At 41.5% G+C, this 26,680-nt stretch overlaps 1 protein-coding gene, 1 long non-coding RNA gene and 1 pseudogene across 5 annotated transcripts; 1 reads left to right on the top strand and 2 right to left on the bottom strand.

Annotated features, from left to right (window-relative positions):
- The first annotated feature begins 904 nt into the window (after positions 1-904).
- On the top strand, positions 905-10,572 carry wipi2 (WD repeat domain, phosphoinositide interacting 2). Of its 4 annotated transcripts, none has more exons than XM_040006042.1 (13): positions 905-1,153; positions 1,964-2,046; positions 2,324-2,482; positions 4,954-5,123; positions 5,237-5,333; positions 5,969-6,066; positions 7,123-7,215; positions 7,364-7,434; positions 7,544-7,651; positions 7,763-7,927; positions 8,620-8,727; positions 8,817-8,914; positions 9,147-10,572. In XM_040006042.1, the coding sequence occupies exons 1-13, from the start codon at positions 1,080-1,082 to the stop codon at positions 9,257-9,259; spliced, it is 1,437 nt and encodes a 478-aa protein (XP_039861976.1). In that variant the 5' UTR covers positions 905-1,079; the 3' UTR covers positions 9,260-10,572. The 4 variants fall into 4 exon arrangements, with proteins under 4 accessions (XP_039861976.1, XP_039861975.1, XP_039861978.1 ...); XM_040006041.1 differs by having other exon boundaries at positions 7,544-7,657; XM_040006044.1 differs by lacking the exon at positions 2,324-2,482 and having other exon boundaries at positions 908-1,153.
- A 1,158-nt stretch (positions 10,573-11,730) lies between these two features.
- Positions 11,731-26,680, bottom strand: LOC120717753 (annotated as a pseudogene).
- Positions 15,345-18,279, bottom strand: LOC120717800. Its single transcript, XR_005692277.1, has 5 exons — positions 17,995-18,279; positions 17,636-17,745; positions 16,635-17,207; positions 16,257-16,337; positions 15,345-15,940 (listed from the first exon to the last, which is right to left on the bottom strand). It is a non-coding gene; the product is annotated as an uncharacterized LOC120717800 (long non-coding RNA).

Raw genomic sequence — 26,680 nt, 5'->3', positions numbered from 1 at the left:
GTTAAAATGTTGTAAACTGTGGCACATTAACTGAAGAGGCAACAGATAATGGCTAAAAAATGGTGATGCATGAAATGTTGCAACTCTTTTTTTAAAAGGCATTACTTAGTTTGCACCCACTTGCCTCTCTCTAACACAAAGATCTGACTATGTGAAAGTGAAAGTGTCAGTACATTGAGTTTTTCAAATCTCACACACATAACTTTTAGTTATTTGGAGGTTTGCTTTGCAATAGAGTGTAGAGCAGTAACTGCACTCAGTAAGAAATAAGAAGTGCAAAAATTCGTTTTAAAAAGAAGTGACAAATAAACACAAATGTTGCACATAAATTGTAGATTGAACAGAAAAAAACTGACTATTTATCGTTTTAAAAGTTCACTATAAACTATCGTCATTTTAGGGAGGATCCTGTTGCCTCGATTGATGATTGTTTATATATATTTAATAATTTAAAAAAGAGAATAACAAGAGGTTAAAATTTTAAACTAAATTAAAGCTAAAATAAAGATACAACAATATAATTTTTCATGCTGGTGTTATGAGGAGATGGGAACTGTAGAATAAATACTTACTAGCAGCGGCTCCATTGTAGATGACTTTTACACAATGTAACGATTGGGGGCGCTGGTTCTCTGAAATCCTCAATGTACAGAGGAGTCTTCTGATAGAGTCGTGATTGGTCCTGGTTTCTGTCTCCCTATTGGCTTAAAAAGGACAGAAACCGAGATACCAGTATGTTTACCGTTTTACCATAATTTTGTTTGTGGGGTTTTTCTTTATTTAAATGTTTTGTTTTTGTTCATTTCATATTTTTGTTTTGTATCGTTTCCTGTTTAGAGTCCGGGGAGCTCATTTATTAAAATCTGTCATGGCCCTTTAAAGGAACTGCACGCTGTGCGCATAACGCATGCGTATTGGGGGTGAGCAACAAGCTCCTGTGGAAAACAACAACAATCGTTAGAGCAGAGCAGCAAACAGAGATGGTTCCGTAAAGCTCAACACTTCTGGTCTTTACCACTGTATTCAGTCCAGCTGCTGCTATTTCTACTGAAGCTTTATACGTCGATGGTGCCGAACCCATGAACCTGGCCAGTCAAAGCGGAGACGCTGGCGGAAGCCAGCTGCTCTTCGCCAACTTTAACCAGGACAACACGTAAGGCAGGGCCGGGGAAAGTGGCTTGGGATCGGATGGCCTGTGCTGTGAAACTAGCTAATGCTAATTAACCCAGCTTGGACTTGTCTGGACGCCTAGCGGGGTCACAGGAATGGATTTGAAATCTCCTAGATGTAGTTTTTGTCATGCTAGAAAAGACTATCAGTAGGCGTCGTGTTTTGGGTTAGCTACTCTTTTAAACTACCCATTTACCTTTTATTTTATCAGATGCTAGCATCGCTTGCTAGCTAGCATAGTGTTTTGTGGTCCGAGGCTAACTAGCAACATGCTCGTAAATTAAGTGTGCTGTAGGCGCATATTTGCTACGGGTAATTGTAATTACTTATTCAGGCTGGCGGTAGATAGAAATAGTAAAAGGCAATTCGATTTTTCTGTGTTTTGGACTCATTACTGGTGAACAGCTGGAAGACTGCTGGAAATTGTTGTAGGAAATTGTGACTCGAACTGGGTCACTGTATTTGTTTTAATATGATTAAGATAGACATGTCGAATATAAACTCGGTCATGTACTAAATTTGCCGGTGTTTGCTCTCAGCAGCAGAGGCCTGGTATTATTGCAACACAGCGTTAGTCGTGTGATCACAATCACACTGAGACCACAGTGACCAATGTATCTAGGGTACCCGGAGTTAGCCGAGATCACTGAAATTAGACCGAACCCCCTGTTTTTCATTGTGTAGACTAATACAATGTGGGTGTAACAACGACCACAGAGTGCATTGTTATTCAGTGTATGTCTGTGACACCGTGCTTGGTCACTGCCACGCTTCCTTTCTGTGTTATGTACAGGTCCTTAGCTGTTGGCACCAAATCGGGATACAAGTTTTTCTCCCTGTCCTCTGTGGACAAATTGGAGCAGATATATGAATGTAGTAAGTATAAACTGACCTCTGTTCTGGCTTTCTACTTCCATCTACTCACCCGTTTGTGTTTGTTTTCCTCATCCAATCACTAAACAGAATGCACACACAATAGTTGCATGCAGTTAGCTGTCTTGTGTTTTGTTTTAAAGGCATGCATTTTTTTTGGTTTGTTTGTTTTTGTGAAAGTGCGACTTGGGTGTAATGGTGGTGGTAATGGTGCACGAGGCTGCATAACATGAAACTCTTTCCAGTAATTTAACCACACATGTGTATGCTAATGGCGTAGACAGAGTAGGCCCCTGTTGCGGTGGTCCTCGATGTCGCTCTTCCTCTGCCTCTCCAGTTAGTCTTCACTCCCAGGCACAGATTCCATCTGTGCTACCTATGACTGATGCCGATGACGGCGATCGACTGCACACTGTAGAGCTGAAGCAACGTTCAACAGGTAGATAATCGGTCCATGCGGCGTAACGCGAAAAACTGCACAGGGGAAGGAGGACACTGCAAGGTTTGCCTGTTATAAAATGGCCGACTACCTTTACCAGCTGCAGTCTGAAGCAGTCCATCTGCAGGACAGAGACTCGCTGGAGAGGCTGCCAGATATACCTTTATCTAGTTGTCCAGATGTAGTTGGCCATTGAGGTATTTGCAGCGGAGCGAATAATTTGTTTTAAGTTAGTTGGCTTTAAAGGTACTTGTCTTATAAAAACTGTTACTTCATTGCTTAATTATATTTTATGAGGTATTACTGCATTTGTTCCTGTTAGTTTGGAGTCACTATACCACTCGTGCAGTGCTTTTACTTTAAATAATTAATGAAGTATGTCTGCCCTTTCCTCTCACTAGTATGCTTAAGCATCAACCATCCTCCTTGTATATGGACAAAGGTTACATATGATTTCTGCTGCATCCCTTTTATTAACCTATATGTTGTATTCTGAATTTTTTGCTAATTAATTTATATTTAAATACCAAAGAAGAAGACTGGAGTAGGTGATTTAAGTTTTATAGTCAGCACAAGAGAATGGGAAAGCCATTTCTACAATTTCTGAACACCGCTCGTTCGACTCTTTCATGAAACAAAGTGTTAAAGGCTAGCTTTTTGATTGTTTTTGCACCCTAGATAAAAGAAGGAAAGAAGTTCACACAGTCTAGCTATAAAATGCAAAACTATCCACATCTATACTTCTTGAGCAAGACCAGACAGATTCCAGCCCACTCTGTATTTTTGGATCATTCCCTGGAAGTCCCTTTCTGACCACTGGAACTGTGCATGCTGCAGTTTCACCACAGACCTCAGACTTGCAAGCAGATAAGCACTGACCCTTTGTGTGTGTGTGAGAAATCATTGCTCAATATTCCTAGGACCCTGCCTCATGAATTGCCCTCCCTCTGCCGAGTTCTGGACTCGGAGAGATGATGTTTAGATCAGGGGTGGAATACTCCAGGCCTCTAGGGCTCACGCACCCAAATCAAATGATTAGTTCATTACCAGGCCTCTGGAGAACTTCAGGAAGTAATTCAGCCATGTAAATCAGCTGTGTTGGATCAAGGACACACCTGAAGCCAGCAGGACACCGGCCCTTGAGGCCCCCCCCCCCCGGTTTAGATGAAAAGCCCTGAGTCGCATTGCATACCAGGAGTTTTCTTCTTGGCCTCACCAAACCAATTTTCACTCGCCACGTGGACCGCTTGGCTTCCTACAGCTTGTTCCACTCTTCAAAATGAAAATGAAAATAAAGTTTTAAGAATCACGATTTGAGACACTGGAGGAGATCCAGCAGGTATTACAGAGGCGCAGATGCAATGAGACCTAACGCGACTTCCATGGAGTGATCTAAAAATAGCAGCCACGCTGAAGATTGTCAAAGAGAGAATAATTGGGGGGGTATTCCCAGTCCCAGAATGTTTTGCTCACATTTCATACACACTGTTACATGGTGCACATTCAGCATGGTCAGAGTTTAAAACTATGAGTAATCTGTGCAAGTAATAATTTTTTTCCCCTCCCTCTTGCTTTTGTATTTCTTCTGGCTTTGAGACAGCAACCCATACGGCTGCTGTTGAAACCTTTTGTTTTCAAATGTCAGCCAATCAGAAGACAGCTTCCTTAAGTAGTGGTTCTCCTGTTTGTGGCATGTCCCGCTTCCACAGCTGTGCCCCATATTCCACCAATGTTATTAATCATCACTAAAACAAAGGATCCAAGCTGAGTTTTAAGTATGATAGCAGTAGAAAAACATGAATTCAGCTTTACTTCATTTAGTAGTTCTTTCAGTTATCAGTGATGCTACTGTGGTTCTTTGTTCCACTATAGGTGGATATGTATATTTTGAAGTCTGAATCACAGAAAATAACTCGAGTAGAGTCAAAAAATAAAGATTTAGGGTAGACACATTGGTGTAAGTCTTTAGCTATGAAGAAGCAACAATGCGTAGCTCAATTAGCTTAACTAGGAAAGGGGGAAACAAGGTAGAGCTCACCACAAAGAGGAATGGGGAAATGCACTCACTGGGAGCAGATATAGGTTACTGTTTTTTAACATTTGGTTTCACTTCACTGATTAAGTTTTTTGAGTTATTTCTTCTGGATGGTACGTGCTACGCTAACAACAGCGTAGCACGTATTTCCTTTGTTGTATTTTTGACACTGCCCCCTGGTGACAGTAAACGGGTATGTGGGTCTGCACAGTGCTCTATGGCACCTGCAGGCTACAAATGCACTATCATGCTTGGAGCTTTATTCCTTTGCTCATCAGCTGATTATTTATTACAGTATTGTAGTTATTATGGGATGCTTTAATGTCTAAGCCCAAATTGTCAAACTGTTTAAGATGATCTAATCCTTTAATCACATAAGTGATTATAAAATGTCAGAGCACTGATGAAATAATAATTTTGTGTCCGTCTCCTGCAGCTGACACTGAGGATGTGTGCATTGTGGAGCGTCTGTTCTCCAGCAGCCTGGTGGCTATAGTTAGTCTGAAGGCCCCCCGGAAGCTCAAAGTCTGTCACTTCAAGAAGGGAACTGAGATCTGCAACTACTCCTATTCAAACACTATACTGGCTGTGAAGCTCAACAGACAGGTAGGCCAGGGGTCGTTTGCAGTGTTCATGGATACGAAGAGGCTTATTTACCCTCTAATGACGACTTTGTTTGCTAAGTACACACAAGTTGATGTTGCGTGGTTCCTCCGCAGAGGCTGATTGTGTGCCTGGAAGAGTCGCTCTATATTCACAACATCAGAGACATGAAAGTGCTGCACACTATTAGAGAGACTCCGCCTAACCCTTCAGGTGAGTCTGAAGAAACAGTCTGTCGTCATCATCATATAAATAGGAAAATATAGTGAATGTAATATGTGCTTTTTATAAAAGTTTACCTTTTTTTCCACTTTACATGTATGTGCTTGTATTGGGCCTCATCATGAATATTTAGAAATGTACAAATCTAGTTTTTCATTTTAAAATGAAAGGGAAAAAATCTTGGGCCTCCATGACTGCATGTAGATCTGGACTGTAGCATAGGTTTAAAAACGAATGAATAAAACTAATCAAAAGAGAATAAAGAGCTGGAGTGAAAGGACCATCTGTTCAGTTAGCCCAAGATTCATACGTAGCTATTCAAAATTTGTTTGCAGAGTACGACTCAGATTTGTGCGTAACGTGTGCTCACGCGGTTTATGAGTGAGGCCCACTGAAAGCAGTAATATGACTTTCTCGTATCAGCTGAGAAGTGTCTCCTTTCATTTTCTCAGTTTATTTTGAACAGTGTTGTTTTGTCTGCCACTCTCAACACTAAGACTTCATTTCTTCTCCTCTTTTAATGTTACTGATACCATTGTTGTAGTTGGTTGTGTTGACACGTTTTGTTTTTTTCTCTCCATCTTTTTTTTACTGATTAGTTTGTCTTTGTGCTCGTATCTCTCCAGGATTGTGTGCCCTTTCCATCAGCAATGATAACTGTTACCTGGCATACCCAGGCAGTGCTACGATAGGAGAGGTCCAAGTGTTTGACACAGTCAACTTGGTAGGTGAACCCAGACAATGATACTTTATGTGCTCCTGTTTTTAAATAAAGCCATCATCAGGATTTATTACAAAGCATTTTCCGGGGCATACGCTTGCTGTGCCACAGTAGTGTTTCAGTTTCTGACGAATGTCTGCGTAGATACTCAGTCGTCCAGGTCATGGTAGCTTTGAGTGCTTGAAAAGAAATCAGCTGGATTTCTTTAGGTTCATCAAAGAGGCTTCTTCAGTTTTAAAACTACTTGGGCTGAGAGGTGTTTAACACCTAGTGGGGGTTTTCCACTAAGGGTTGTTGTTAATCATCAGCCAAGTTGTGAAAAAAGACTGGGTCATTACCATCACTGAGCACCGAAGTGTGAAACCTCCGTGAGCCACTGCCCCGCCCAACCATTGTGTGGCTGCTGAGGTCTCCTGAGGCACAGTGTGAGTGCGAGCGGGGGTTGAACAGCCTGTAACAGCAGATGTAGTCGCTCTAGTCGGGGCACAGAGCCGTCTGCCTGCAGAGAGCTCTGTTGTCAGATGGAGGCAGTGCTGTTATTGGTCGGTCAGCCAGCTGCAGTGAAGAACCACAGTTATTACTTTTAAAAGCGTTGCTGGCTAATTCAGCTGTCGCTCCCTGATCTAGTCAACCAATCACCATTCAGCAAATACTTAACTCATGCGCTTCCAGCAACACACAGTGATGGAGGAGTCTTGGAGGACTGCATGGCCCCTGTGTCTGACCGGAATCACAAACTTGGTTAATTGATGGTCTTTCATAGTGGACGTGGATGACCTTCTTTACTTTTCCATCTTCTCGGCCTAAAATGTGAACATTTGCATCTTTGAAAGAGCGACCTTTGTCTTTAAAGTGCAGGCTTAGAGTTGAGTCTTTTCCTCTTCAGCAGGTTCTCCTGTGTTGTGCCGTGTGTTTTGTAAATTGGTGGTTTGGCTTCTCCTATATAAAGGTCTGAGCACTCCTGCAGTGTTTATTGTGCGTTTGGCTGTTTTTGTCTGAAGGTGTTTCTGGGCCTGAAAGCAGGTTTGTAAAGTAGTTAATCTGTGTGTCGTTTTCCAGAGAGCAGCAAATATGATTCCAGCCCACGACAGCCCATTAGCGGCTCTGGCTTTCGATGCTACTGGAACTAAGCTGGCTACAGCATCAGAGAAGGTAGTTCAGCTGCTGTGCAGGACATTACCCTGTCATCTCCGCAGCTAATTTTGTTTTCCACATGAGGAAATGCAGATTTTGATTCTTGCATCCTGTAATAGTGTTGCAACTCTGTACATCTTGTGCCTTTTTTTTCACTTCCTCTCAGGGTACAGTCATCCGTGTCTTCTCGATCCCAGAGGGACAGAAGCTCTTTGAGTTTCGACGAGGAGTCAAGAGGTAGACGGCTCATGCACTGCAGTTTTGATTCTTCGTAACATCTGTGCACGCTTTTGTACGTGTTTACCATCTCCTCTGTGCACATGTGTTGCCGTGCTTGTCTTCTCAGGTGCGTGAGCATCTGTTCGCTGGCGTTCAGTATGGACAGCCTGTACCTTTCTGCCTCCAGCAACACAGAGACGGTCCACATCTTCAAATTAGAAACACAGAAGGAGAAGTATGTGTACGTAGCTGTCTGTCTTTGGATGGCTTGTTTCGTAGCCACTTATCAAGCTGCTGCTTCCTCTAACGAAAACATGCATCTCACATTCTGTACGTGTTCGCTCAGGCCAGCCGAGGAGCCCACCACGTGGGGAGGTTACCTGGGGAAGGTCTTGATGGCGTCCACCACCTACCTGCCTTCCCAAGTCACGGAAATGTTTACCCAGGGGCGAGCCTTCGCCACCGTACGTCTACCCTTTTGCGGGCATAAGAATATCTGCGCCTTAGCTGTGTGAGTACACACTTTCCACACTCGCAGTGAGAACAAATGCAGCACTGCGTTTGAGACATTATGAAATTGTTACTTTTCTTATCACGCCAGAGAAAGGGGGGGGAGTGAAGTAGCGTTGACTGAATTTACCATCACAGGTCATACAAATTTTCTAGCACATTTTATTTACGTTGCACTTTGATTGTAGGAAGTTTTAAAATACTGACTGATTTTAATCTTTGGTCACCTTTGACCTACTTTTTTTTTTTTTTTCAATTTAAAGTTGTAGCGAGTTGTATTAATAATTAGTATTAATAATAATCAAAATGAGTTTATACAAGGTGGTTTTCCTGAGGTTGTGCAGGCTTCTGTCACTCTGCCTTTGTACCACTTTGTATGGAGAGCTGGAGTTAGTAGCATTTCCATAATAGGTCCTGAGCTTCTGACAGGCACTTAAAATAATGCAAATACTTGAGTAATGTAACATCCGTCATCTCTGCCGCTCCTCATCTGTGTGCCAAGGAATCAGAGGAGGAATCTAAGAATAGGAAACTGGAAAATATTAATGAGCTTGTAGGATTCTTATTAGCTGCTTGGTATGTCACATCTGGTGCTGAAGAAGAGAAGATGCTGAAGAGGATAAATGTGATTGACGTGTTGGATTGGATTTGTGGATCTTTCATGAATCTCCATTTTTAATTGTTAAAAATTAGGATTCAGAAGATTCCCAGGTTGCTTGTAGCAGCGGCTGATGGCTACCTGTATATGTACAACCTGGATCCACAAGAGGGAGGCGAATGCACACTAACAAAGCAGCACAGGTAACACAGCATTGGCAGATTGTGGCTCGCTTTAGCTGGTAAGGTAAATTTTGGGGAGTTAAACTGAGGATTTCAGTCTTTGGCTTCAGGTTAGACGGGAGTACCGAGCCCCCCAATGAGATCCTTGAGCAGGGGTCACATGATCGCCCACTTGTGGCCCAGACCTACAGTGCTGCTGTCTCAAAGGGTAGGTGACACAGTATTGATATCTTTCTTTCTTTTTTTCTGATTGGGGGAAAAAAAGGCAATAGGTAAATAAAAACTAATAAAAACAAATAAACTTTTTTCTATTTTGTAAAGATGGCTGTTCTGGAGCGACTATCTGTAATTAAGTTGTGCAGAAAGGCGGGACAAGTTTGGAAGTGATCCAATCAGAAGAAATCTCATCAATGTTTGACTTGTGAACTCTTCTTTCCTAGGTTACTGTGAAGAGCAGGGCGCTGTGGGAGGGGTGGGGCTTGACGACGACCTCAGCGACCTACGCTTAGAGGAAGACAACGAGCAACCGCCGCTCATCCTCGAGACCGAGTGACTGGACTGATGGCTGTACCCACCAATCAGAGGGCTCCTCTGGTGCTGCTAGAGACACGTGACCCCGAAAGGGGCGTGGACAGGATCAAAGATAGAGGCGGGGAGGGGGGGGAGTGTCTTTCTTTTTCTTTTAAAGTGTTCAAGAGCCTGTCCGCCAGTTTGTTCGTGCATCCGTCCGTTCACATACACGTCTTTTTTTCCTTCCCTCCTGCGCTCCCTTTTCCCTCAGTTTAGCCTGAGCAGGCCAAACTGAAGCTTTGCATGTACATGTGCCAAAAGCTTAAGTGTGAAAATGAGTATCTGAGAGTGTGTGTCATTTAAAAAAAAAATAAAAAATGTAGCTGTGTCTCTGTTAAAGACACTCTCTCACACACAGCGAGCCTGTGTGTGTGAGTAGAAACCGATTGTGTAAGTGCCTCTCTGCCCCTGCTGTGATGGCTTTTTTGTGTTTGAGAGGGGCGACCTCTTTTCATTGGCTGAATAAAATCTTCTTTCACTCGTTCAATCTTAATCGAGGGTGTGTGCTATCTTTTATGACCCCTTCCCCTCTCTCTCACACACACACACACACACTCTCTTGTACACTGTCCTGCAGAGGGCGGGGCATCAGTCTAAGGTTTTTGGCATGAGGCAGAGGTGTTGACGAATATGTGTTTGTTTGCTTGCGTGCGTGTGTGTGTGTGCTCGGGCATGTACATTAGCAAACCATCTAGTCATGAGCTTTTACACCTGCCCCTGCTCACTTTACCTCATCCAAACAAGAGGCTCAGTGGACCTTCTCCTGCCCTCTCCCTGTCCTCAGGCCTGCAGTCATTGGTTAATTTTTAAACTATCAATCTTGGGGTTTTTTTTTTAAACTACATAGCTAATCATAACCAATGATGTGTCATGCGTATGAAAACATGCATGGTGTTGTTGATGTGGTACTGTGTCCATACATCTAAGCGGTGGTTGGTGATGATCGACGGAGAAAGGCAGGAAGCTCTCCGGTCTCGTCTTAACAACTCATCCTACTGTATCTTACTCTGTACATTATTAGATGTGGCGAGATATCACTGTGTCACGCAGGGATAGTGAGTGTTTGGCCAACGAGCAAGCTGGGCATCGTCATTCGATTGTGATCTGGAGGTCGGGCTGAGCCTCATCATCTGGTCCGGGATGCTGCATGATTCCCCAAATAATCCTTTTCAGTGTGTGAAGCCACCAAGTAAGGATTAGATGTGGGAGTTTGGAGTGTCGGGCATTTTCTAATGATTTTGTATAAAATGTGAAACATTCATCTGAAACTAAAATAAATTCATGTTGATGTATGAAGTTAAGTGCCTTTTGTTCTTGTTGCACTGGCATCTTGCATTCATTATAAAGAGCATCTTAGGCCAACTGAATGGGAGGGTGTGTTACCCAGCATCACAGCTACTGGAGCAATAGAAGTCAGGTAAAATCCAGTTTTTATTTTATTTGTTTTTAAGCATTGGAATTTTATACTTTTAGGTGTTACCACATAATTTCAGACATCCTCTATGCCACACTGTAATATTACTATAATATGTATGTGAAAGAATGACTCCTGCTAAGCAGAAACCTTTGACCCACAGACCAGAACGCCAGAGTGAGAGCAGTGTGCTGTAACATAACATTGCATCTAAAAAATAGACGTGCCTCCCATCTCAGTTTATTGCCCTTCCTACTAAAAGAGCATGGGAATGTGTGCATGCTCTGTACATGTCAGTGCTGACTTCATGTGGGACTCGAGCCCTGCCCGTGTAGGTGAAAAATAATTTTTAGCTTTCCATTGCACAACCACATGTGGCTTTGTTTTTTTATAGTACCCCATGTTGCTCATATGTGATGTGGGTTCCCCTTTCCAACTGCCTCAGTCAGAATATGCTTTTTTTCTTTTCTTTTTTTGGGGAGGGGGGTAATGCCAAGAGCCATAATGTCAAAGTTATCCTGACAGTACAAAAGCAATACTTACACCCTTACTTTTTCCACATGACATAGCAGCCAGGTGCTGAAAATCAAATGCACTTCATTAACTGATCATCGGCAAGTGTGAGCACCTATAAAAGGAGAATTTTTTGGCACTGTGTGTTAATACAATGCCACGAACTTGAACTTCAAAGTAGTCCAGAGTTAAATATTATGCAGTGGGACGATGAGCTGAAGAACAGCAGCAAATCTACAACAGGATGGTGCTGCAATGGTCCAGTGAAAGTCCAGACCTCAACCTGATCGAAATGTTATGGTGAGACCTTCAGAGAGCTGTGCATGAACAAATGCTCCAAAACCTAATTTTTCTCTGCATTATCGTAGGCACCTTGACGCAACTGTTGTTTTGATTTGGTGCTATATAAATGAAATTGAACTGAATTACACATTTCATGTAACATTTCAGGACGTGAAGGAGCCATTTGTCAGAATCTTTTGTAGACACTTTAAACGCTACCACTTTAAAGGAAAGTCGACCAAATCTGAATCACCTACAAGGAAAAAATAAATAAATACAATAAGATACAAATTTTCTGCTACTAGAGTAATAATGTGCTCAAGAACTTGCTTCATTGCAGCTTATTGAACTTTGCAGCAGGTCACACACACTCACACGCGAGGGTGGACTCTATCCTTGACGTGAGACCACAGCTTTAGCCACTCCTTCCTAGAGGGCTTATGCACCAACGCTGAGATGATATAAATCACATTCCACATGTACAGAAAAACATTTCAAACATTTTTCTGCTATGTTAATCGACAATACAGGATCTAAAAGTTTTGCAAAACTTTAAGAGCAACAACCAAAGCCCCAAACCCGATGTTCCACAAAAACACATACAGTACATTTACGGCACATCAGCAAAATCATCAACAGCATGCAGGCTATTTCCTAAGACTACACTGATTAAGACTATCAGTGATGTTAAAGACTTGATAGTTTAAGACCTTGTTCACCACTTCCTGTCAGGGTCATCTCTGCCATTTCAGCCCGTTCCTCAGCATCGTCCAGGTCATGGACGGTCTTCATGTATTTAAACAGGCTGCTGTTGGCCTGCTATTCTTACAGAAACACACAAATTAGCTGCCAGCTCCAGCACCAACCTTCTTCCACCTGGAAACACACACACACACTGTGTCTGCTTTCTTTCACTCATGTCACATGTCAAATCTTAAACCTTTCTAAATAACATCATAATATTTTTTAAAACACTGGGAAAATAAGGCACATCCTCAACTTCCAGTGAAGCTTCAGCCTCCTCCAGAGTCATCTGCAGCTCCTCTTTCTCCACCTCCACGTTCTTCTTGGCTTGTGGACGCTGCGGCCTCCCTCCCCAAGCTGACAGTCAACTCTTGATCTCCTCTGAAAGCAAATGGCACAGAAATAAAAACACAACAGTTATCACTGAGGATCATATTTTCCTTTCTTCAAATGCTTGCAAGTTATGATCAGCTGTAATGGACAAGTTAGAAAGCACCTGATAGGGTTTTGTTCTCCTTGCAGACAGTCATCAAGTGATCCTGGCTTTCCGTCTCCAGCATGTAGATCTCCATCATGTAGGAGCGGCTCTCCGTCTGGCTGTTCTCCAGTTCCAGTTGCAGCTCCTCATCCTTCTGGCTCCACTCGACTGCCATCTTATCAAAAACTCCCGGCTTCTTATCCAGAGCTGCCGCATTGGACTGCTTACACAAAGGCAGACATAGCAAACTCAGTTAGTTAGATTCATTATTATTATTAATTGTTGCTGATATATCATTACAGAAAGCATTAATATAATAAAGAAGTGCATTATCCACACAAAAGGTGAGGATAACTGGATCAGAAATTAGTTGGGTAGCTAAGTTTCTAAGTAATAGCTTTGAATAATCAGACGTTCCAGCATTGCTCTTGTTTCCAGTGCTGTTGAAAACGCTTTGCTTGTTTATTGGAATTTTGCCTCTTGACTGCTCTCTGCTGGATTTGTTTGTTAGCAACTAACCTCATGTGCATGACCTCTGCCGTTTAATAGCCTCTGGTGCTTCTGTGTCCTGTACACATTGAGATTTTGTTTTTGTGCATGTGTACCTTCTCTAGGTCTATAGTGAAGTCCTCCATCTCTCCCTGCAACCTCTGCTTGACCTTTTCCAGGCTGGCAGCTCTGGCCTGAGCCGCCTCTGCTGCCTCCTCAGCCTCCTGGAGATGCACTGCAAGTTTGCGCCTGGGAGAGAGTGGGAGGAAAGAACCAGAGTGGAATTTAAATTAAAATTTTATCACTGTCATGATTCATAAGATTCTTTTTTTTAATTCTTTTGAACCTACTTGGTCTCCTCCAGCTCCTCGGTGCGGCGTATGGCATCTCATACTTGCTCCTCCATGTGGTGACGTCAGCAGTGAGCTTGGACACAAGACGCTGGATCTCCCCACGGGATTCTAACTGCTCCTTTAACTGCAAGAGATCATGCAGGGCATTCACCAGGCTGAGTTATGAGCCTGTGGATAGGTAGTCTGGATGGAGAGGTGGAGAGGCAAATGCATGATGCATCCAGCTCAACAAGGAACAGTAACGCATGCATCCGCATTCTCACCAGTCAGATGGATTTTGCCAGCACTGAGCTCTGTCTGAGTGCGCTCCATCTCAGCCAGGCGAGCGTTTGCCTCCGACACGCTGTCCTCCACTTTGTGGGCCTCAGAGTTCATCTATAAGAGTGGCTGAGCGTCTATGTTTGTGGCTGTTTTATTTTGAAAGAGTTAAGCACACAAGAGCCTGCTTTCTGAGCAGCTTTCACGGTGACGTTGAGATCTCCCGCTTCTTCCAGTCTGTCACTGAGGTCCACCAGATCTTGTGACAGCTCTGCTCTCTGCTTCTCTACCTAACAGGAAAACAACTTGACTCTCTAGCTGTAGCATAATGTCACATGTCTGCGTATTTTTTACTTGGATTCATATGCGTAGTGGTCAGGTATGTATCACGTTTGGACTGAAATAGACTCTCAAAGATGAAACTGCTAGGTAAAACTGCGATACAAGCTGTCCGTGTACCTTGGCTCTCATGGCTCGTTCAGCTTCCAGCTCCTCCTCCAGCTCCTCGATGCGTCCCTGAAAGAGGATAGAAAACGAATCAACGCGTGCATAAGCACTCACAGCAAAAACCTTGCGTCTTTAAAGCCAGACTATTAATCATCACTGCTCTTTATCCTCTTTTGCTTCTCACTTTCCTATTTCCAAATTTTCACATTGCAATGCTTCTTTGCTCCCATCATTGTAATTTTAGCCGTCCGGTTAGCTTTCATTTGCTTTCACCAAGCTTTAATCTTTTTTTCTCTTCACTTCCAATAAAAGTTCACTTTTATCAGTGTATTTATTAGAATTCATCCTGTAGCGTGAAGATGCTATGATTCTTTTGGGAGTGACCAGGATGGGCAGGATACATCAGAGAGACGGCTCCGGTTGAGGTTTAGAAGAAGGTTTGGACATGTGCAGAGGACAGATAGTGGATATGCGTAACAGATGAGGATGCTAGGGATGGGGTGAGACGGAGGCAGATGATGTGTGGCTCACCCTAACGGGAGCAGCCAAAAGAAAATGAACAATCCTCCAACTGTTGGTAAGACATTTAATGGATGACTAGAAATTTAAGCTTCATGATGATGCCGTCAGAGAGGTCAGATGACCACCAGACTCAGAGTGTTGGAACTTTCTCTATAAACAGTAGACCAACTAGTACAGCCATCTGTGCTGCTAAAAATAATTTACAATTGTAGTTCAGGTTTTGCATAAATAGCATCTACAACTGCTAAAGTGTGCATCTTGGATGGTGCTTCTGACACCCTGTTAGCCCTGACAGAAGAAGGAACAGTTTCAAATAACCCTTATTAAGAATATAGTGAAAATAAAAAGCTATTGTAGTTTCACCAACCTGGTGTTCTTTGAGTTTCTGGGTGAGCGTGGTGCTGAGAGCTTGCTCATCCTCCTCCTTCTAGTTCGTGTTGATAATTTCAAAGTCTCTCCTTTAAACACACAACAAATGGACACAGCAGAACATGAAAGAGGGTCCATTTCCACTGACAGTTTGTAGATAACAGGAACATACACAAATATATGTAGAAATGGTGTAAACTTTTTTCTTCTTCTATGTTATACTTACAGATGAGGTCAATATGATGAGACAAAAAGCATGTATCTATAATGTCGGGCTTTAAATTTTGAGATGAAGACAAATTTTAGTTTACTTTTAGGTTAGGCTTTCAAGGAAGAAAGTTTTGTTTATCAAGTGCAAGTGTCCAGGAAATAAATGTAAATCTGCATGTGTGTGTGTGTGTGTGTGTGTGAGAGAGAGAGAGAGAGAGAGAGCACTCTTGTCTCCTCTCTCACTTTTCATATGCCAGTTCCCATTCGTCAAGTGGCAGGGTACACTCTGGACAGGTCACCAGCATTTAGTCATAACCTTCAAATTCTGCATCAAATCTCCTGGTTTTGTGGTTATTTGTCCAAATGTCTGCAGGCACAGAAAATGCAAATGAGCTACATCTCATCAGCTGCTACACTCCTGTTCCCTGTGCCCTTAACCTGTTTCTCCTTCTCAGTCTTGGCCAGTGTAGACTCCAGGGAGTCCAGGTCTCTCCTCAGCTTATGCAGTTTCCCCGCTAGCTGCCTTCTCTGGTTGTGAAGAGACGCTGTGTTGCCTTCTTCTTCCTCCAGGTGCTCATTTAGATCCTAAACTCACAATTGTTGGATTCCAAGAAATGAAAAGCTCTAAATAATAATGACCTCGTAGTTTTTAATGAGTATTCGACCTTGTGTATGTGCTAAACATACACAAGGCCATTTTGCTAGTTATCCCAACATTAAATTTTATTCCATTTATATTCACATATACTGGCGATCCAAGTTATTATTACTGACAAAAACATCCCCTTTATCCTGTTTGCTGCTGTATTACTGCAGATTATACCAAATGGCCTCCACTGAGCTCTACTGGTAGATGCTAAAGACGTCTGTAACACAGCACAGATCCTGTATTGCAAATTACCTGCACAGTCTCCTCCAGCTGGACCTTCTGGTGCATCAGCCGTGTGCAGCGCTCCTCTGCATCACCCACTGTGTCCTGCTCCTGCAGAGAGACAAAGGCACAAGAGAAACAAAGCGATTTAAAGATGTATAATATGTATTATCCTGATGTAACGGTAACACATGGGAAGCACAAACATTGGCTCATAAGCATCCTTTACACTAAAGAAACAACAAAGGCATCAGCCTTTTATTGTATTGGTTGTTTTACTGTGCTACTTTGCAGAAAAAAGATTTCCAATATACTACAGGAATTTAATTTTCAGGACTCTAAATATAGCTTAAATGCACAGAAACATCTGCTAAGCAGTGCTGTGTGTAGACATAATGATCTACTTACTGCAGCCAATGACAGGGCAAGGTCATTCTTCTCTTGTGACAGAGTGACAAGCTTTCTTTCCAGATCTTTAATCTAGCTCTCCAGTCCCTTCACCTTCTCCACTGCCACCCTCAGCTCCTCCTTAGCTTTGAAGGTCTCTTCCTGACATCTGACCATCAGCAGGGGCTTCACCTGTCGGCACAAAGCAGGAAATATGATGATGAAAATATGATGATGATAATTAATCATTTGTCAAGAGGAGTAATTTCAAAATTTGACCTTAGTGTAGAGTTTCCACTAACCCCAGCAGCGTAACTGGAGGAACTTCCTCACATTGTGCTGGATACCCATCAGTGCAATTCTACATAACACGCGCCACATAAATGCAGAAAGAACAACCAAAACAGCTACAGTACTGTGCATGCACGCATATACAAACAGATCCACACACTGAGGGTCAATCCAGCATCTTCTTAAACTCAATCCTCATCAGAAATCCTCTAAGCTGAGCCTGCAGCATGGTTATGATCTTTGCCAGCCGCTCATCACGCATGTCCTCCAGCTTTGCCAGGATGCCCGCATGAAAAAAAAATCCTTGCAGGATGGGAGGAAAACACGGACAAGCAAAAGATGGAAAAAAGAAAGACAAAGAAAAAAGGAAATGATAGAAAAAAAGAAGACCTATGGTCAGTCTTTAGATAAACAGCTTTGAACATATTACAGACAGTATTATACTAGTACTACAATATTATATACTATACTATATCTGCACCAGATGCCAATAGTAGATAGTATTTAACAGTCATAATCATCACTTATGCTTTTTGAAGATTTAAATCATAAGGAAATTTAGACAATGTATGATTTTATTGAAGCGAAGGAATATTGTAGCAAATTATGACAAACTTTACCTTTTAATAAACTTGATTCATACAACGTACACATCATGTGTTCACCACTCTGTTAATCATAATGCAGGTGTGCTTGTTTCATACTTCTGGGTCTTTGTAATAGTGGTGTACCTTGGAGTGGCTCCATGTTATCTAGGCCGATGGAATTTAGGATGAGCTCAGAGGCCTTCTTGTTGTCAGCAAGTCCCTTGAGGATGATGTGGGTGTTGAGGATATAGTACCTGGACATAGTACAGAGAAGACCAGAGAGGGAAAAGAGTAACAAAAAATATGATCACACTCAAATGATTGCTTTATTTTATTCATATAGCACCAAATCACAACAACTTTCACCGCAAGGCGCTTTATATTTTAAGGTAAAGAGTCCAAGATTGAAGTGCTCTGTTGGGATCGAACTAACTATACTCTAGTTACATTGTGTATGTGTATATACACTAGAATGATTGGGATAAATACAGATGTAGTTAGACCTTGGTTTGAACTCTGGGTTAGGAAATCCTTTCCCTCTAACACCCCACTACAGGCATGCTGGTGCAGGATGAGAAGACTGTCTGTCACACCTTTGAAACACAAACAATAAAGAATGAAATCACGAATACCAAGATCAGATTTGGAAACTAAAATTATTCACCAATGTCTATGACAGTGGTTCCCAAACTTTTTTTGCTGGGCCCCCCTTTGTTTTACAAGAAACAACTTATGTTGTTCATAAGTAGTTAAAGGTAGACTATGTTAAAGGTAGACTATGAGCAATCTATGACATTTGCATTGTTCTTATTTCTTGAATTTTACGTTTTGTATTGTCATTAAGTCCTTTTCTACCCTCTGTTACTTTATGGTTATCGTGCAGTATCTGCAGATGTGTATTTGTTCCTGTGGCTGTGTGAGTTGCTCTGTAGAATTTGGAGACGGTTTGGAAGGAAGACCCTTTTTTCTGTTATATTGTAGCCCACCTATGAGAGGTAAAAACAGCTTAAAGTCACACATTAGCATTGATTTCATTGACAGAAGCACTTTGAAATAACTTTATTCCATCACATACACATGTTTGGAGCCATTCGTGTATTTACCAGCCAGTAATCTCTTAAGAAGTACTTGCAGTGCCGACATAGTGCATCAGTGGGCCTTGGCAAATTTCTTCCCCCCTTCTGGCTTGAGGAAGCTGGAGGACTTGCCCAGGTGGTTTTCATACAGAGCTGCTGTGAAAGTTGCATCTGTTGCTTTTGGAAACGCACACTGCTCCTCCAAGACGCATAAAATCCCAATAGGCTGGAGGGGGAGATAAAATACATTAAGGTGGAAATAATGCCCCGTGAGTGCACACAGCGTTTCTGAGAGTATGTTTGCGTTACCCTCTGCAACAGGTCCAGGCCAAAGTCGACAAAGACCCTCCTACTTGTACTCTTCCTGCTCCATGTGGTGGTTAAAGAACTGCTGCAGCATCTTGTTGGTGAAGATGATGCACAGCTGCTCAAAGCTGTTGAACTGGAGACAAAGCACAGAGCTCGTCCCTGCGAGCTGACAAGAGGAAGTAGCACATTGTAGCTTCTGATCGAGACCACTCTGCTTAAAGCTTACCTCAAAGATTTCAAACCCAGCATTGTCCAGCACTCCTGTGAAGAACTGCCGCTGCATCTCGGTGTCCAGTGCGGGTCACCATCCACTTGAACATGCGGTCATAGGTGGCTTTTGCCAGAGCATCGATGGAGTACACACACTGGTCTTGGTTCTGACTTGAAAATTCAAGCTCAAATTGGGTGATCTTTAAAATGTGAATGAGTCCATTGGCACCTTTGTTAAATAAGTAATCACAAGGACCTTTAGTACTGAAGTGATCTCATAGCTTTGGTCACAAACTCATTGCCAACCTTGACGCGGGGGTGTGTTATGCCCTTCTGCAGCTCCCCGGAGTTGATGGCCATGAGGTGGGCAACTTTGTCAGCCACTTTAGAGGAGAGAGAGGACAAGGATCTAATTACACAGCTGAAAAATAGGTTGCTGCCAAGACTGTGATTAATGGAAGCAAAAAAAAAAACAATATGCAGTGGATGAAAAAATATTTGGTTGTATGTCAAAATGGAAGGGCATGTTTTAGGAGAAGGAGAGAGCTAAAAAGAGAAGAACTGGGGTAGACTTGAGAGAGGGAGGTAAACTTTCTCTACCCTCAGTGGAGACACATCAGCCTGCTCCTCTCTGGGTTTCTGTTTGAACTTCATGTTTCCAAAGTGCATTACGCTTCCGGTCAGTTTGTACACGGTCATCTTCTCCTCAGGAGTGAAGCCCGGGACACTGAAGGCCTCCTGTGGACACACGAGCAGAGAGAACAGAGCGTACTGGGAACAGAGTATCACAATAAAGTTGTACAAAAAGAGGCAACAGCACCATCAACAGTCCAGTACGTTTGCATAATCAAATGTTATATACAAACTCTGAATGAAAGATAAAAGCTTTCAGTGTGAGCACAAGAGTGAGCGCACATCAGTGAGCAGCAGCTCCTCACGCCGTCCACGTTGTCCACCAGAGTGACTCCCTGACACACCCACACTGTTTCGGGTAAGGTAATGATACTTTACCTTTTTGTTATAATGAAAAGAGACACCACAGTTACTACACTACAAGATTTGATCAAATATTGATTTCTTAAAGTATGTCCTTTAGACTCAAAAAACAAACTTAAACTCATCAGCACACCCAAATATGTTTAACTGTACCAAAAAGATAGCAATAAAACTGTTTATGGCCTGCTACAAAAAAATCCTTTGATTAAAGTTTAACATTAGGGGTGCGGTTACTTTGATCAGCAGGTATATAAAAACAAGGAGGCTAGCTACTAGCTGTCTGCAGTCCTTCGTCACAGATAAATTAGACCACTAACTGGTGCTTTATTTGCCTTTTTGAGTTTTTAATGCAATTACATGATAGTTAAATAAATGGGTCCATAGTGTAGTAAGGTTTATACATTTGCTTGGTTCAGTTTCAGTCAGCCACACAAGTCCACTTTGGGGTTCTGTTAGCATGAGCATTGGGTGCAGGTAGCCAAGACTAGCTGCTTTTTCTTAACTGATAAGTAAATACCCTGTTGTAACTGCCCCTAAGACATTTGTCCTCCAGGTTTGGTGAATGAAACTGCAATGTTTCAGTCTTTTAATAAGTAAAAGCTACAAACAGTGGTTTTGCCTTTTCATGAGGTTTGCTAGCTAGATAGCGCTAGACCCACTTGGCCAAACATGGTGACTTCTGGTTCCAAGTAAAGTTACTGGTTCAAAATGTAAAATAAGAGTCCACAAATCAACAGATGGTGTCACATTGGCTACATCCATCTGAACTGCTGAACTATACTTGTATTTTAGTATTTTTCAGACATATTAAATTTGTGTTAAGCCACTATTTGGAACTGTTTATCCAGAGCTTTGTAGCGGTTTCACATATTGATACGCATTCTTCGCTGTCTCCCTTCACATTTAATTATTCAATCGTGTATTGCTTTACTTTTAGTTTCAACCTTTAATCTACTGCTTTTGGTGGGTTTCACTATTTTCTTTTAGCTCCCTGAGTCTTAAAGCTAACATAATTACTCCAACCACGTTACTGAGTCAGCAGTCTACTCACTTGCTGACTACTTTTCATTTACTAAAGTTACAACTTATTGAAGTAAATTCATTTAAAATTCATTTAAAATTTATTCCATTGAATTAGCTGAGCTACACCTCGAACTCTCCACTTGCTACCTTACAGCTGCACTGGTATCTCCTGCAAGTTTTCGTGTTGGGAATCAGTAATTCAGGTGGCACTTTTTCAAAACTGGGACTCTAGAAAGCTTAAAAAACTGATCCTATTAAAATAGATTTGGTGGTTCCACAGTGTAATGACTAACACATTTGACTAACACACAAAAGACCCCTGGTTTGAGACCAAGAAGAGGAACAAATCACAAGATAGTGTGTTCTTTTTGCTGGTCTTACGCCTGGATAAATGTATGTTGTGTCACAAGGGCAACTGGTGCAAAATTTGTCAACTCAAACATGTGGATAAATTCACCACCATGACCCCTTGGGAAAACAGAGAGTAGCCACAAGAACATATCTCTGAGACCCAGGGATAGTCTGTCCTTCATGATATCCCAAAATGATTTAACGTAATAATATTTTCTTTTTTTCTGGTAACATTCCTTTTTATTTTATGAGCATTAAAACTGTGGAAATTAAAAATGAAAGAAACACATTTCAACACAAAAACCCTGTTTAAAAAGAACTTCTCTTAGTCAAGCTTTTTGGTTAAACTGCATTCAGCAGCTAACAGGCACCTAAAGCTGTGCTGTTATGTCACCTCACCGTGATTGTGCATGCTGTGACAGAAGGCTGAGTGAGGCGGAAAGATTTTACTCAGAATTGTGGAAGGTGAGTCAGACTTATTGCTGTCAGGGGATGGGGTGGAGCAGGGCCAAACATCAGAGCAGGAAGGTGTGAGCTCAGAGAAAGACATACCAGCTTTTGAGAAGCCTGCGCAGGGACAAAAACGGACACCAGGAATCCATTATATTGTGTAAGCTAGGGTACTTGGGTCTGGATGGAGGATATCCGAGTCATACTGTGAACATACACATGCTAAAAAATGCTTTCAGTTTTAAAGATGCCTTCAGATAGCAGCACCTTCTTGTAGTTTTATGTGCTGTGACTCATTTTTCCCCAAAAAACCTGGTTGCTTATTAACTGTTTGATGTAATCAAAGAGCCTCCAGTTTTGGTGGTTGTGGGCAACAATGTCCTACTTTTAATTTTTCATATTGTAAACTTTTTTTAAACCCAATTTTAGGAGGTTTGAAACAGAACTGATATGGAAAGAAGAGCTGGAGTTTAGTGCACCTTTGGGAAATATATTAATTATATAAATCAGCAAAGCAAGTAGTTTAAGAAACCAAACTTTTATTTTATTGTATGTGTGTGTGTTCCACTTCTACACATTGCAATGTGAAAAAACGTCAGAGCCCTATCTTACACGATACTTTTTATCTATAATGAGCGGCGAGCGTTGTCAGTTTGTCCCTGCTCAGGCTCCTTGAAAGCTGGTATGTCGTCCTCTGAGCTTTCACCTTCCCGCTCTAATGTCTGGCCCTCCTCCACCTCATCCCCTGACAGCAAGAAGTCTGACTCCCCTTCTACAGCTCTGACTAAAACCCTTTGTTCCTCATTCAAACCTCTGCCTTCTGAAGCACGGACGTATTGCAATGGGAGTTAGTAAGTCCTGCTGTCCACTGTTCAATTAAACTTTATTTATGTGGAGCCAAATCACAGCAACAGGTGCCTTAATTTGCTTTATCTTGTAAGGTAAAGACCCTACAATCACACAGAGAAAACAGTGAAAGAACACTTAAAGAACACAGATTAAAAGCTTTGTTTTGAAAGCGTTATAATTTCTGTATATTTCTGAAATTGATGTTTGGAGTCACATGTAGAAGAAACAATTAGATTTTTAGCAATAGAAACATAATATTTGCAAACACTGTATCACTTAACTTCCCTTGCTGCTGTAAAATGTGGAAGCTGCACTGCCCGTCATTTTGAAACCTCCACAAATGTGGCATCAATAGAAAGCCAGGATCTCCTCTTGACAGTACAGCAGGAATTAATGATGATTGATGTCATGTAGAAGTCATGTAGACTCATGTCTACTACAGAGGACAAGAATGAATTGCTGGATCTTGGCCTAATAGGATTAATAATCTCCTAAGAGTGAAACTGCATATATCCACACAAACGAAGCCTTTGCTTTTAAAACCGCTACAAGTGTTTTAGTTTTTAAAACGTTGAATTTTAAATTGTTATTTATTCATTTTCTTGCATATTAGCGTGCAGCATATGACATTATTAAAACATGTTTTTTTTTCCCCAGTCTGTCGTTTCACATTCAGTCATTTTAATTCCATCCACTGCAGATTTATCTGCTTTACCTCTGAGCTCTGGCTTCGTTCCAGAGAGGAGCTGGTAGAATATGTGAGATCCTCTCTCGGCAGCCTGCTGGGAAATCAGTCTTGATTTTTCGAGCAGATCTAGCACCAAGACAAACGCAATTCATAAGGGCCCATTTATCCAAATTATTTTCATTTCTCACTTGATGTTTTGTCACGGCGTGACATCTTCATGTCACGGACGACGGCACATAAAAAGCAAGGCGTGTTATTTTTAACAAGGCCCCTTGACACTGACAAGCCTGATCAGAAGTAATGCAAAAGTAACATCCACTCACAGGTCTCAGTGTCAGCGCCAGCCGGCTTAGCTGTGGATGAGGATGAACTTTCCTTAGAAGGAAAACAGACGCACATATTCGGAAACAATTTTTCTATTTCATTTCATGCGAGACATTAATAGTTTATCTGATTATTTAAAATCTGATCCCTGCAAAGTGCAAGGAGTTGTTGTTCCTGATGGGTTTACCAAATGCCTCCAACACTGGGTTGGCCTGTATGATCTGGTCCTCCACTGAGCCCTGGAAGCAGCAACATTCAAATGCCCATTATTTGAGCCTTGGAGTCTGAGGCTTTGCTCCCAGAGGCTCCAAAACTGGCAAAGTACTGGATAACCTTAGTGTTTCCAGTCCTGCCTGCACCAGATTCCCCACTGATAGGAAGGGACCAGAGATCAAAAGAACGGTGTGATTACACGGTGTACATGATTTTGCAGGGAGCTCAAAGTTGGAAACAGAAACACACATGTTATCCTTACGTGATCAGCATAGACTGGTGCTCGCGCTCTGCGACGACAGGACATGAAAGGGGGCAGACAAACAGAGTGAGTGTGAGAGAGGAGAGTAATTGCTGCTGATTTCCCTCCGTCAGCACTGTGAACAACACAGACAGCTGTCCCGATGCCACATAATTGGCCGCAAAACCTTTTTCTACTCCCCTAACAAATCATCACACGGCACACTGATTACACACCTCCAGCAACTGCCGTCTTAAAACATACAACTGCGTAACGACAGGCCACTTGCACGCTTCTGCTCTGTCAGGAATGGAGAAACGATGAGGAGGAACTTAATTGCGTTTCGTCCCCTTGTATATCTGGGCCAGTTTAGCTCCATAGATAGAAAGCCATTTATATGGATTGACTGTCACACAGAAGAGGCGTGTGCAGGTCCAGACGTGGGTTTAAAGGTTTAAGGATGCTCGGTCAATGATGTTAAAACATGATGGAAAGTTTTTCAACTTTGTGGCACCTTTACATGTTGATGCTATTTCCTGTACTGTGTTAAAAAATAAATGTTACATTTTTAGTGTAATTCAACCTGTATGTAAGACCTCATGTATCAGATATGATACATGAGGTTTTTGTATACTTTTGATAATTCTAAATCATCAATGTATCATCATAATTGCACAATTTATTTTTAAGCAGTACATTGCAAATGAAATGCCAGATTTAGCAAATATGACACAAATTAATAATCATATATGGAAACTAGTATTTAATGCTTTTTTGTGTTTGTTTGTTTGTTTCGTCAAGGGGTTCAATAAACAACCCATTTACAAAAGATTTGAATTTTTTTTATTTTTTTAAGTTTTACTGGGATAAACATAAACGTTTTTCCTTTCCAGTCACCTTTCTCACTCACTATGTATTAATAGACCTCTCTGCATTGAATCATACTTAATTATTAATCTCTGGCTCTCTTCCACAGCATGTCTTTATCCTGTCTTCCTTCTCTCACCCCAACCAGTCGCAGCAAATGGCCCCGCCCCTCCCTGAGTCTGGTTTTGTCAGAGGTTTCTTCCTGTTAAAAGGGAGTTTTTCCTTCCCACTGTCGCCAAAGTGCTTGCTCATAGGGGGTCATATGATTGTTGGGTTTTTCTCAGTATGTATTATTGTAGGGTCTACCTTACAATATAAAGCGCCTTGAGGCGACTGTTGTTCTGATTTGGCGCTGTATAAATAAAATTGAATTGAATAAACATGAAAATAATGTATACTGATACTTGCGAGGCAGATGCAGATGGGCATCAGCTAGTTTATGGGGGGAAAAGAAGTTGTCACGTCTTACAATTCTTAAATTAAATCCTTATTATTCTTATTAGTAGGAGGAGGATTTTATAGTTCACAAATAATACATCACAAACAATCGTGTTTACTAATTGGTTATTATTTGGTTGTAAACATGAAAAAACTATTATAACAAATATCAAATGAATAATAAATTATTTGTAAAGCATACATGAATATTATTTGAATCTTTTTTTAATGAAGTTACATCTGAAGTTGAGCTTATTAAGGACTTTGTAAAGCATAAATATGCCTTTTGGCCCTTATCCTCAAATCCACACAGATTTATGGAGCACTGCACCACAAATAAACACTGATCGGAATAACGACTGATCGGAATTATAACCATTAATAACTAACACATAATGTAAAAATTGTTTTGCATTGTCATCACAAGCTGTCATTTTTACTAAAGATAAACAAAGATTATAAGATACAATTTCACTGTTTGTTGATGAAGTTTGATTAATTACAAGGTTACAATTTATTAACTTGAGGATTACATGGTGTTACCCCTTCTAGGCATTCTGGAAGGTTTCAGACTTTTACTAACTGAAGAAGTAGTACAAAGCTACACATGTAGATTTAATGTTAAATGTGATAAATTACAGTTTGTCATCAAATAAATCATCAGTTGTATGAATAATCTTAAATCATTTTAAGCTTGCATAACCATTATGGCAAAAGAACAGAAAAGAGGGAGGGGGGGGGTATGCATCAACCACATGGCGTGATTAATTCTCTGCGCAGTGAATAATCTTTATGATTGATTATGATTGATGATTGATGGGAAACATATTGAATAACACATTGAAAACCAAAAGTAATGAAATTCTCTAAGTTACAAAAGGCTTTTCTGTTCCTATACTGCTTTTTTTCTATGGTTTGACTGCTTTTTAATGGTGCTGTGGATTACTCAGTGCTGTGAAGCTTGCTTATGTAGATCCTTGTGCTGACATAGTGGCGGTGTAGGTTTTCCGAGACGCGGCTTCGTTGAGGAACGTGTGATCAGCGATGTCACTGGCTTGGTAGAACTTAGGCCGTTTCATCTGCTGGACATCATCCTGCCTCACTTTCACCGTCTGGTTAGAGAAGACGATAACAATAAGAATGTCGTCCGTCAT

This window comes from Simochromis diagramma, unplaced genomic scaffold (genome assembly GCF_900408965.1).
Source record: "Simochromis diagramma unplaced genomic scaffold, fSimDia1.1 OVJJ01000510.1, whole genome shotgun sequence".
Taxonomy (NCBI): Eukaryota; Metazoa; Chordata; class Actinopteri; order Cichliformes; family Cichlidae; genus Simochromis; species Simochromis diagramma.
This window is presented reverse-complemented; position numbering and strand designations above follow the sequence as displayed.

Bases quoted from the DNA above. Each gene is read 5' to 3' on its own strand.
- wipi2 (XM_040006041.1), top strand. From the start codon at position 1,080: ATGAACCTGGCCAGTCAAAGCGGAGACGCTGGCGGAAGCCAGCTGCTC. The intron at 7,658-7,762 runs GTACGTAGCTGT...GTGTTCGCTCAG, and splicing joins ACACAGAAGGAGAAGTATGT to GCCAGCCGAGGAGCCCACCA. The intron at 8,728-8,816 runs GTAACACAGCAT...CTTTGGCTTCAG, and splicing joins ACACTAACAAAGCAGCACAG to GTTAGACGGGAGTACCGAGC.